Source organism: Phascolarctos cinereus, unplaced genomic scaffold, assembly GCF_003287225.1.
Source record: "Phascolarctos cinereus isolate Bilbo 61053 unplaced genomic scaffold, phaCin_HiC Scaffold_726;HRSCAF=1367, whole genome shotgun sequence".
NCBI classification, from domain to species: Eukaryota; Metazoa; Chordata; class Mammalia; order Diprotodontia; family Phascolarctidae; genus Phascolarctos; species Phascolarctos cinereus.
This window is the reverse complement of record NW_027556098.1, coordinates 413,738,424-413,750,096: the sequence shown is the minus strand read 5'-3', so window position 1 is coordinate 413,750,096 and position 11,673 is coordinate 413,738,424. Positions and strand designations below refer to the sequence as shown.

The following is an 11,673-nucleotide window of genomic DNA, read 5'->3' as shown; positions in this document are numbered from 1 at the left end:
CGCCCGGCTCTGGGGAATAAAGCGCGGTCCGTTATCGCGAGACCTGGGGGTGAGCGGGACTAGCGGCTCTCGCGACGTTTTGCTCCCTTCTTGTGCGGCCGGGAAGCCCTGTTTCTCCCTTTCCCCTGGCTGGCCGCGCGGAGCCCGCACGGTGAGTAGTGCCTGTGGCCGGAGCCGGGGCCGGAGGGCTCCTGGGGGAATCGGGGTGGCGGCGGGGAGTGGCCGGGCGGGGAGTGGGACGCGTGGGGCCTTCCCCACGTGGGACGCCGGCGGGTGGGGGCCGCGGGGGCGGACGGCCCGGGCCCGGGGCTGAGGCGGGCGGGGGTCCCCGGCTGCGCCCCCGCCGCCCACCTACTGCTGCGTCCGCCCCCCGCAGATGCCCGGAGTCACGGTGAAGGACGTGAACCAGCAGGAGTTCGTCCGGGCCCTGGCCGCCTTCCTGAAAAAGTGAGTGCCTCAGTTCCCCCCTCGTCCGCTTCCGGGCGGGCTCAGTCCCTCCACCGCCGGGCCTCAGTTTCCCCCGTCGTAAAGCGAGCGGACGAACCTCGCGGCCGCTAAAGTTGGGCGGGATCGCCTTAGATAGCCAGCCTGGGGAGGGGGCGCGGCGGGGCCCGGGGTACCCTGCAGTTATTAGGTGCCTGCTGTGTTCCCGCACTGGGTGGGGGAGGGGGGTCTCTGCCGCTTCCTGGGGCGACCCACGGCCTGACACCCCCCTCCCCCCAGGTCAGGGAAGCTGAAAGTCCCCGAATGGGTGGACACAGTCAAGTTGGCCAAACATAAGGAGCTGGCGCCCTACGACGAGAACTGGTTCTACACCCGGGCCGGTGAGTGGGACCTGGGTTCAGATCTTGCCTGCCTCCTGGGCTTCTGGGCTGGGTCAGCAGGCCGGGTGGGGGGGCTGGTCCTGGGCTCCCGGCCCAGAGGAGGCCTGGCCCTGTCCCGGGGCCGGGTGGGGGGGGGAGCAGGGGCTGGGCACTGGAAGCCAGGCTGCGGAGGTAGGGGCCCTGGGACCCCCACCACCAACCCCAGGCCGCCTGTCCCCAGCCTCCACAGCCCGCCACCTGTACCTCCGGGGCGGTGCCGGCGTGGGCTCCATGACCAAGATCTATGGCGGGCGCCAGCGCAATGGGGTCATGCCCAGCCACTTCAGCAGAGGCTCCAAGAGCGTGGCCCGGAGGGTCCTGCAAGCCCTGGAAGGCCTCAAGATGGTGGAGAAGGACCAGGACGGGTAAGAGGGTGGATGGGAACGTCGCCTGACTAGCCTGCCTCAGTTTCCTCATCAGCAAACTCAGACGGAGCAGGTGGGCTAGGCCTTTAATTTTCCAGCGCTGAATCAAGGAGGTAGTTGGGTGCAGGGCGGGTCTGTCTGTCCCCAGTCTCCCGAGGTTGTGGATTTAGTTAAGTGCTCGATCTTGGTGGCCTGTTCTTCCTTGTCTCTCTGGCTGAGTCTTCTCCACCCCCATCCCCACAAACACAAACAGCCGTTGGCAGTAAGGGGTGACTGCCTTGAGCCGGCTTCTCCTCGGCTGAGCCCAGATCCCGACCTGTTCCTTCGCTTTAAAGAGGAGCCTTGAGCGACCTGCTCAGTCTCTTAGCTGAAGTCTGATGTGGCATTAGAACCCAGGTCTTCCTGATTGTGATCCACTGCCAGGCTGCCTCTGAGCCAGAAGCCGGTGGTGCCTGTACAGTTACTTTGGAAAGCAGGGGAGACATCCCTCCACAAGGCTGGGCTCAGTAACCCCTGGCCCCAAACTAGCCGAACATTTATCCCCAGATCCTGCCCCCCCCCAGGGGGGTTGTCAAGGTTCTGAGCAAAGCAAACAGCGATGGCTCACCCGACCTCTCTGCTGGCAGTGCTGGGGGCTCTGGGAAGGTAATTTAGTGACTGTCAGCTCTCATTAGGCTGCTCGTTAACTTTTCCCAATTGATTTTTTTTCCCTCCGAGAGCTCTTTGACACCCCGTCAGCGGGTGCTGGGCCTGAATGGCTTGAACAGGATCAGGGTTGTAGGTCCTCACTGGGGCTGACTGGAAACCCTTGGGGGGAGGAGTGGGGCTGCAGCCCAGCCTCCCATGCCTTCTGAGTGAGGCCCTAACCTGCTCCCTGTCTACCCCCCAGGGGCCGGAAGCTGACACCTCAGGGACAGAGAGACCTGGACAGAATTGCCGGACAGGTGAGGTCCGAGAAAGGGGGCTGGTGCACTGAGGGCATCCCCCTGTCCGTGTTTGGAGTCATGGAGTTGCAAAGGGAATCCTAGTTACCCTGCCTGATCTCTAAGCCAAGGGTCAACAGCTCTCCTTCATTCTCACCGTCATTATGCTGGTCTGGTTGGGTTAGAGCCTTTGGTACCTGGCCTCTTATTTTCCTTGTGTGCTCAGAGTGGGTTTAAAAGGTGCCACCATGGCTCAGAAGGGCCTGTGTGGTGGTTGCGGGGTCCTAAGGCTGGCGCCTCTTCCCTCAGGGCTCCCAGGGGAGTGGTGGGAGGGCAGTAGGCCAGGGTGCCCTGTGCCTAGGTTAGGCAGGCTGGTCTGATGGTGCCCAGAGCTCTTGGGCAGGGGGGGGCTTCAGGAGGCTTGGGTTACAGGGCTCCCCTTTCTGCTCTGCTCGGCCTGGAGCTTGGTAGTCCAAGGTCCTTGTGTTGGGTGGTGGGGCGGGGCAGCACAGGCCGGGCTTGCCTGAGCCCCCACCCTTATGGTGCTCTTCTCTCTTCCAGGTGGCAGCTGCCAACAAGAAACATTAGGACAAACCACACCAGATTCGTTAATAAATTGCCTTGTTCGTAACCTGTCTGGGTCCTGTCTTCATCAGCCAGGGATTCTCACCTAGAGGGTCTGAGGGTGGAGCATATGGACACTGGGTGACCGGGGCTGGAAGTCGAGCTTCGTCCCAGGTCAGGGGGCTCGTCTCGCCCATCTGCCCGTGTCCCCATCTGACCTTCAGCTGCCACGTTGGCTGAGAGCCAAGAACATGCTGTCAGGGGCATCGGGCTGGAACCCCGCCAAGGCCCTGGGGGTCCCTGCTGCCACTGGTCAGCCAGGTGGCTCTTCTTGGATACCACCCCCAGCATCTTAGCCGGAAGGGACTTGGCCCTGAGGTTATGTCAACAGAGCAGAGTGTCAGCCCCCTCACGTTGACAGGAGGCCGTGGGCCCAGGAGCAGAGCCCAGCGGTGCCCTCTGCCCCTGTAAAGGGCGGGGTGGGGTGTGGGCACAGGAAACTGCCTCTTCTCAGGAATGGCAGCCTTGGACATCTCTCCCTCTCCCAGGCCCTTCTGTGGGCCTGGGTTTCCTGGCCTTCAACCAGGAGTCCCTAGTGCTGCCTCTGGCTACAGGCGTGACTGAGGGAGGGGGTGAGGGACGCTGTGGGCGGTGTTGGCTCTGCAGTCACCCTGTGTTTAAATTCCACCTTGGATGGACACTGTGTACCTAGGTAGGATCACCCCTTAGCTGGAGAGTGACCAGGTTGGGCTTTCCCAGGAGGCAGGCGGGCATCAGGTGGGCCTGGGTGCTGGCCAGGGTAGACGTAACCCAGGCCCTGGGGTGCCCACTTAGAGCTACCTGGAGCATGGGTCCATGCTGGTTGGTGACCCTGGGCAGCTCTAGCTCTGCCTGGATGAGCAGCCCAAGCACTTGGCAAGCCCAGACCCCTAACCTACTGCTCTACCCCAGGCTCAGGGGGATGACCTCAGCCAAGGACCACTGCAGTGATGAGTGTTTAGGATAGGTCTTGTTCCTCTATTGTTAGAGAAGTTTCCCCACAAAGGCCTAGAGAGGAAGTCACTGACCTCAGACAAGGGACCTGCCCAGGGTCTTAAAAACTCAAAGAGGCTCCCCTCCTGAAAACTGAGTTACTTTGGGTCCTGGGTTTGAGAGCATGACCCCAGGCGCATTTTGGCCATCGTCCTTGCCAGACTACTGAGGCTGCCTTGGGATCTGACGGACCCTGCTTCAGGCTGGCCAGCTTGCAGTTTTCCCATCTGTGCGCTGAGAAATGATGCCCCTCTCCCAGGGCTGCGGGGACTGCGGCGTGTAAGCAGTAGTTGCTGCAGACCCTGCTACTGGGTAAAGTCGGTTTGAGTGAAGCTTGAATAGCACCCCCAGCTTTCTGCTTCATGAGGGGGAGGCGGGTAGCTCTTGAGAGCCCCTTTCTCCTTTCACCCTCAGGCTGGATCCAAGCACGAGAGACCCTTCGTGGGGAATGAGGGGCTAGCAAGTGCTGTCTGCCCTCCACCCGCCATAGCTCGTCCCTGGGCACACGTGCTCCCCACCTGGTAACTCTTCTAGACTAAGTGGGTCTCTGCGCCTGCGCAGAGTGCCCGCCTTTAACCTCCGCGAAGGCCACACGGTGGCGCCAGAGGCCTGCATTCCCTAGTCCAGCTGGCCGTGACTCAATTGGCTCTTGCAGCACAGAGGGGCAGGGCCAAAGGGACGCCTCTGACACTGATTGGCTGGTATGGGGAGGCGGGGTTCGGCGCGGGAAATTGGTATTTGTCGCAGGGCTGCTCCCTTGCCCGCCCCTCCCCCTGGCGTACGCCGGAGCGCGTGGGGAGGGAATCCACGTGGAGCTCCGGGAGCTTCCTGGTCCGGGTGGGCAGAGCTGGGGGTGGAAGGAGCAAGGAGGCTGGTGTGGGCTGGGAACCCCAAGCAGGGGCTGGTGGGGTGCCAGAGAGCCCCTGGGGTCCCTTCCAACCCCGAGATAAGACCCCTGTGAGCTTAACGGCATTCGGACCCTGAGCCTCGTTAGACGAGGAGTCGGGCCAGGTCACTGCCCGCTCTGGATCCAGCAGCCTGAGAGTCTGGGGTCCAGGATTGGGGGGGGCCGTGGAGAGGATCTGACACGAGTGACAGAATGTCAGCCTGGGCCAAGGACCTCAGCGGGCAGCTGAGACACCCAAGAATTCCCTCGAGACGGTCCACCAGAAGGAGATCCCCCACAGCCAAGCGCAGTCTCCAGGGGACCCCCTTATTCTTTGGGGGTAGCTCTATCAGGAAGGTTTTCCTGACATCAGGCTCAAATCCACCTCTCTGCCCCATCTGCCTCTGTCTCCTAGTTCTCTGGGGCTGCTCTAACACGGACAAAATGGCTACTATGGACCAGGGACCCACTGGAGATACAAAGAGAAGGTGGAAAACAACCCCACCCTTAAAAACCTTATGTTGGCTCAGATTCTTATAATCTAGCCATTGCTCAGATTCCTAAAATCTAGCCACTGCTTACCCATGTTCAGACTCCTTAAGAGTCTGCCCACTATGACGGATGTTCTAATAAACCTTGTCTTTGGCAGGAAAAAAAAAAGTGTACCTTCTATTGAGGGGGTATAAGTTGGGTGAGAGGGGGCAAATATGAAGATAAAATCAATGGAACTTAGATTAAAGGAAATGGATTGGTCAGTCCCTGATCAAACTGGAATGTTTCCCTAAACCACACAAGAGCAAAAAAGAGGTTCTCAGCCTGTCGATGAGGAGCTGATGGAGCATCTGAAGTGGGGATTCTTAACTTCTGTGTCATGGACCCCTTTGACAGTGAGTGTCATGAAGCCTGTGGGTCCCTGCTCGACTGTGTTTTTAAGTAGTTGAAGGAAATTCTAAATTTTAGTTAAAAGCTTAGTGAAAATAAAGATTATATATACATGTACATATTTCCCCATGCAAGTTATGAATTTCCTGAATCTATCCCCAGATCCCTTGGAGTTGTGTGGATCCTAGGTTAAGAATTCCTATTCTAGTGACTGGCTGGCTGAAGAATCAACAGCACCTCTAGTGGCCTCTAAAAAGAGGCAGAAGGAGGTAGCTAGGTGGTGCAGTGGATAGAGCACTGGCCCTGGAGTCAGGAGGACCTGCTGTTCAAATCTAGCCTCGGGCACTTGCCTCCCACTAGCTGTGTGGCCCTGGGCAAGTCACTTAACCCTGATTGCCTCATCAAAAAGAAAAAAAAAAGGCAGAAGTCAGAGGATATGCTGCTCTGAATCTTTTCCCTTTCACCTCTCAAAATTCAACAAGGAATAGGAGCTGTTGACTTCTCTCTCTTCCCCCAATGGTGTCATGCAAGAAAAGTATCCATGGGAACTGAGAGAGTCTAACTTAAGCTAGTCAACATGAGTTGATTTGATCAGAGGAGTGGAGAAGACAGTGCTTGGAGCTGAGATCCTGCTTGGGACATGTTGGAACCCAGGGTGGAGAGTCTTGCGTTCCTACAACATGGGTTCTTCCCCCAAAGTTCAGAGTAGTACCATAGGCTAGAATTTCAGTTCAACCTGAAGCTGAAGGAAGTGTAGACAAAAGCCACGCATCAGAGCCACAAATCTCATCCAGGAGCAGGTCCAAGGCATCTTTGGAGCATCTCAGCTCAGCAGAGATTCTGTTCCCCACGAGGAATAGAGCAAAGACATTATGAGAAGATATGCTGGGAGTGGGGCACGGGGGAAGGTTGTGGCTTTACTAGGTAGGGCTTTTCAGTAAATTCCTCAGCCTTGATCATGGCAAGGAGAAACTTTGGCAAACTCTTCATCTGTTTCCCCCTTCAGTCAAGGTGGTCTGTAGTACACTCCCATGACAATATTGCTCCATTGATCTTTCCTTATATTTCCACCTTCCAATTGCTAGATTTCCTCACAAAATTATGTCTTTTTAGTATACATTCATACTTCTCCTCCAGTTTTATCTATTGTATTTCTTCAAGTAAGGTATAACTTTAGATAAGCACAATCCAATCATAAGCCCATTCCACCAAACCTCATTAATTCCTACAAATTCAATCAAAAAGGTTGAATTTCCTTACATTAATCAGTCAAGCATCTATTAAGTACCTATGACATGGAAGGCACTGTGCTGAGTGCTAAAACCCCAGAAGCCTAGCCCTGTGTCCTACACTGAATAAATGCTTCTTGACTTGGCCATACAAAGAATGAAACAGTCCTTACTCACCATGAGCTTACAGTCTAATGGGAAAGATATTTTAATTGGGGATACGACAAGTACGTATAAAAATATAACCAGCACAAATATCTCTTGTTCAATTTGTTTATTACCTGTACTTTATACATTTGTGTATAGCCATCTGAGCCCATGGATTTTATTGGATTTTGTCTCCTGTGAATTATTGGACGTATCTACCCGCTCGCCTTCCTTTGTTGTAACTGCTCCTTTCTACGGTATCTGGCTTGGCAGATATATGTAGGAAGGAAGTTTTTTTCCCTTTTCTCCCTTTTCACTTTTCAGCTGTCTCCATAAAAATGGTCAATAAGTCAAATACATACACACAATATGCACACACGTGTATATATTTGCTTCAAGTCATATGTGTGTGTGTGTGTGTATACACTCATACACATCCATACACACATATGTATATGTTCTCTTTAGGGACCCTCCGAATTGGCTGAGAGCTCACCTTTCCTACATTTTCCTGAGAGCGATAGAAGGATCGTAAGATTTGGAGTTGGAAGGGACCTCATTGAACATCTAACTTAATCCCCTTGTTTGACGGATGAGGAAACAATGCTTGGCTTAGTAGTATGCCATCTCTGTGCAAGAAATGAGCTCCCTAGTAGAAACCCTATCAAAGTCCTCTCTAATGATTCTCTTCTCCGCCCTCTGCCACCAAAATTACATTTGTTTCCTTTTTCTTTGTCCATCTTGTTTTCCCCAAGTGGGGAAGAGGGACTGTTGGGTCTTGTCTTTCTTTCCCCAGTCCCTACCAAAGTGTCCAGTAGAAAGTAGTCACTTAAAAAATACTTGTTAAATGAATGAATTTATAGTCCCATTTTTCTCTTGAGTGAGCTAACTTATTCAATTGCCTTTGTTCTGAAATTGCCAACTGGTCTGGTCTGGTTCTGTTTGTTGACCTTTGTTCTGAAGAGTACCAAAATAATGTCACTCTGTCAGGGTCAAGGTATGGTGCATCCTACGGTGGCTGATCAGACCAGTAGGGGTTTGGAAGGCTCCACCACAGGTCGGGCACAAACCGTCCATATGAACATTTGGAGTGAAGATAGCTTTAAATTTGCTCATCTTACATTTCTTTTGAACTACTGCAATTCTGCTTTGCTTATGGAGCACACTGCCTTCTTTGATGAGGGCATACCACGCTGGACAGTCCTGTGCCAGTGCCTCCTATGTCTCATAATTAATTCCAAAGTTCTTCAGAGAGACCTTGAGAGTGTCCTTGTATCGTTTCTTCTGACCTCCATGTGAACACCTGTCTTCTGTGATTTCTCCATACAATAGTCTTTTATGCATTCAAACAACATGGCCAGCCCATCAGAGTTGTGCTCTCTGCAGTAACGTTTGAATGCTTGTCCGTTCAGTTCAAGAAAAGAGCTCAGTATCTGCTATCTTACCCTGCCAGGTGATCTTCATAATCTTCCTAAGACAATTAAAATAGGAGCGATTCAGTTTCCTGGCATGGCACCGGTAGACTGTCCAGGCTTCACAGGCAAACAACAGTGAGGTCTACAGTGGCTCTGTAGACCTTCAGCTTGGTAGTCAGACTAATACCTCTTCTCTCCCACACTTTCCTTTGGAGCCTCCCAAACACTGAGCTAGCTCTGGCAGTGTGTGCATCAACCTCATTATCAATGTGAACATCCCTGGAAAGTAAGGTAAGTGAACTTATCGACAACATTCAAAATTCTCCATTTGCTGCAACCAATGGCTCCAAGTATGGATGATGCGGTGCTGGCTAGTGGAGAACATGTGTTTTCTTGGTGTTAATTGTTAGGCCAAAATAAGCACAAGTGATAGAGAGTGGACCCATACTTTGTTGCATCTCTGCCTCAGAGGCTGCACTGAGTTCACAATCATCTGCAGACAAAAAGTCATGCAGCAACTCTCCCTGCACTTCAGTCTTGGCTTGTAGCCTTTTCAGGTTAAATAATTTACCATCAGTGTGGCAGCTGACCTTGATGCCGTTTTCATCCTTATTGAAGGTGTCTGACCACATCGCTGCTAAAAATCATGGTAAAACACAGTCTTGCTTCACTCCACTGGTAACTAGGAAAGTTTGAGAGCATTGCCTATTATCCAGAATCCATGAAAGCACAATGTCATGAAATCGATGTATAATACTGATGAATTTCTCCTGGGTGACCAAATTTTGCCATGACTTTCCAAATTATGATTTTCACTGCTACCCCACTAATGACTGGAAGAAACTTACAGCTGGTGTTCAGGAAGACAAACTACAGGCCAGTGGACTTGGCTTCTCTTCTGGACAAAGTTCTAAAGGCTACTACTTCAGGTATGGTTCATCTTGGAAAAGAAGCAACAAGGCTAGACTAATTTGTTTTATTTTTTAATTTAATGTTTGGGTTTTTTTTGCCACAGTTGCTTCCCTGGCAGATCAGGGAAATGCTGTCAGCTACTCTGACCTAGATTTTAGCAAAGCATTTGACAAAACTCGTGCTATTCTTGTGGACATGATGAAGAAAGGTGCATAAGATAATGGTATCAAACAAATAGAAATGGGGCCACTAACCCATGCATAAAAACCCCTACAGGCCACATATTAACTTAGTTTTAAAATGTAATGTTATCTATGTTTTACTGTATTTTTATTTATTTAAATATTTCCCAACTATATTTTAATCTAGTTTGGAGAGCCCCAGGGATGCTTGCTTCTGCAGCAGGGCTAAGGGTGGGGGGCAGGGTGGAGAGTGGTCCCCAGGTATTTAATCCTCTGCTTACTAGCTGGTCTGATTAGGTGGATTTGGAACGTGTCCAATGAATGGACCCAAGGAATAGTCACCATTGGGTGAATGTAGAAGATTTCCAGTGGAGTCTCCCAATGAATGCAATGAAGGCTTTCATTCAATCCAATGCAATGTAATCTGCCCCTCCAGGAGTTTAGAGTCTATTGTCCTGGAACACTTGTGGTACCTCCTTTACAAGGTGGTTTTGAGATAAATGCTTTGTAAATCATTATAAGGGATACCAGTCAGCCACCCCCTCCTCCTTCTGAAATACACAGTTCTGTGTGCAGACAAGCATAGTCTAAACACAGCTCTTCCTCACTTTCTGTCCTACCACATCCACAGATGACACTCACTAGCTGTGTGACCCTGGGCAAGTCACTTAACCCCAACTGCCTCACCAAAAAAAAAAAAAAGCCAAGACCACTGGTGATGGCCTGGGATGCAGTGGATGACCTTGGTGTCTTAAATGTCTGACCAAGTGCTCCGCAGTGCCTGCTTCAGCCGCCTTCACAGCTGCTGGAACATCTTGTTCTCATTTGACCATTTGCCATGGAAAGTCTTTATGTGCTTGGGGTAGACACCTCCCTAACTCACCTGGTACCATCAACCTGGTTTGGCCCTTCCACCAGGACAGTTTTACCAGGACGGGGGGTGGTGACTGCTGCACACACTACAGCTTCTTGGTGCCACAGGTGAGGGCTGGGTGACAGGTGGACCCCAAAGATGGAGGAGCAGCACTGCCCCCCAGAGGGGCTAGTCCTCCTGAACACCCATATACCCCAAAAGAGCATTCGTTAGCTGGAGAGTGTACAGAGAAGAAGGCAGCTAGAATGGCGAAGGTCACAGAGATCACACCAAATGAGGATTCGAGGAAGGAATTGGGAATGTTTCGTCTAGAGAAGACCAGAGGGTGGGGGCAGGGAATGAGGCCTGACTTTCAGTACAGGAAGGGCTGTCCCACGGAGGAGGCATCACGCTTGCTCGTCTTGGCTCCAGAGGGCAGAACGAGGAGCAGCCGGTAGACTTCAGCTTGATGCAAGGGGAAAATTGCTTATAATTCGACTTGTTCAAAAGTGGACTGGATCACCCTGGGAGGTCGCTGGCTCCCTCCTACTGGAGGTGTGTGGGTGCAGGCTGGGTGATCACTTGTCAGGTAGGTTGGAGAGGGGATTCCCAGTCAGGTAAGGACTGCGCTGACTGGCCTCTGCAGTCCCTTGGGACCCTGAGATTTGGTGAGTCTGATTCCAAGGTCTCTAGCCAAATCCGATCATCAGCCGTTTCTTACCTCTGGGCACCCCTGCTGTTCTCTGTGAGCCATTGCTTTTCTGTCCCCTCAGAGGCAGGGGATTGAGAGAGAAGGAGAGAGATGGGGAGGGGGTGGTGAGTGACATGGGCAAATGAGACAGACAGAGGGAGAAGTGGAGGATTGAGGGAGGTGTGGGTTGTGAGAGCTAGAGAGTGACGAGAGAGATTGAGAAGGAGGGAGAGATGAGGGGTTTGGGGAAAAGAGAGACGGGTAAAATGAGGGCCTGAGAAAACAGGAGAGAAAGAGAGAGAGAATTTAAGCCCTGGTCACCTCTCACCTGGATTTTTGCAGTACACCTTTAACTGGCCTCTCTCTCTCTCTCTCTCTCTCTCTCTCTCTCTCTTCTCTCTCTCTCTCTCTCTCTCTCTCTCTCTCCTTGAGGCCGGGGGCATCTTTTGCCTTTTTTTGTATCCCTAGCACTTGGCACAGTGCCTGTCATACAGTAGGGTGTTTATTAAATGTTAATTGACTGACTGACTGACCTGCCAACCAGATTGTCTGTAGCACACATCCAATTGTCTCAGTCACCTGTTCAAAAACCCTCAGAGGCTCCCTGTTGCCTTGAAGAGAAAACACAGACCTCTCAGCCTGGCATATAAAGCCTGCCACAACCTGGCTTCAGCCTACCTTTCCAAACTGATGTCATATTGCTCTTCTTTGTGCATTCTGCATGCCAGC

At 52.4% G+C, this 11,673-nt stretch overlaps 1 protein-coding gene across 1 annotated transcript; it reads left to right on the top strand.

The window, feature by feature from the left end:
• The first annotated feature begins 48 nt into the window (after positions 1-48).
• Positions 49-2,782, top strand: RPS19 (ribosomal protein S19). Its single transcript, XM_021004128.2, has 6 exons — positions 49-151; positions 377-447; positions 724-824; positions 1,045-1,228; positions 2,118-2,172; positions 2,713-2,782. Exons 2-6 carry the CDS (start codon positions 377-379, stop codon positions 2,737-2,739), a joined length of 438 nt encoding a protein of 145 aa, XP_020859787.1. The 5' UTR covers positions 49-151; the 3' UTR covers positions 2,740-2,782.
• Positions 2,783-11,673: the final 8,891 nt, after the last annotated feature.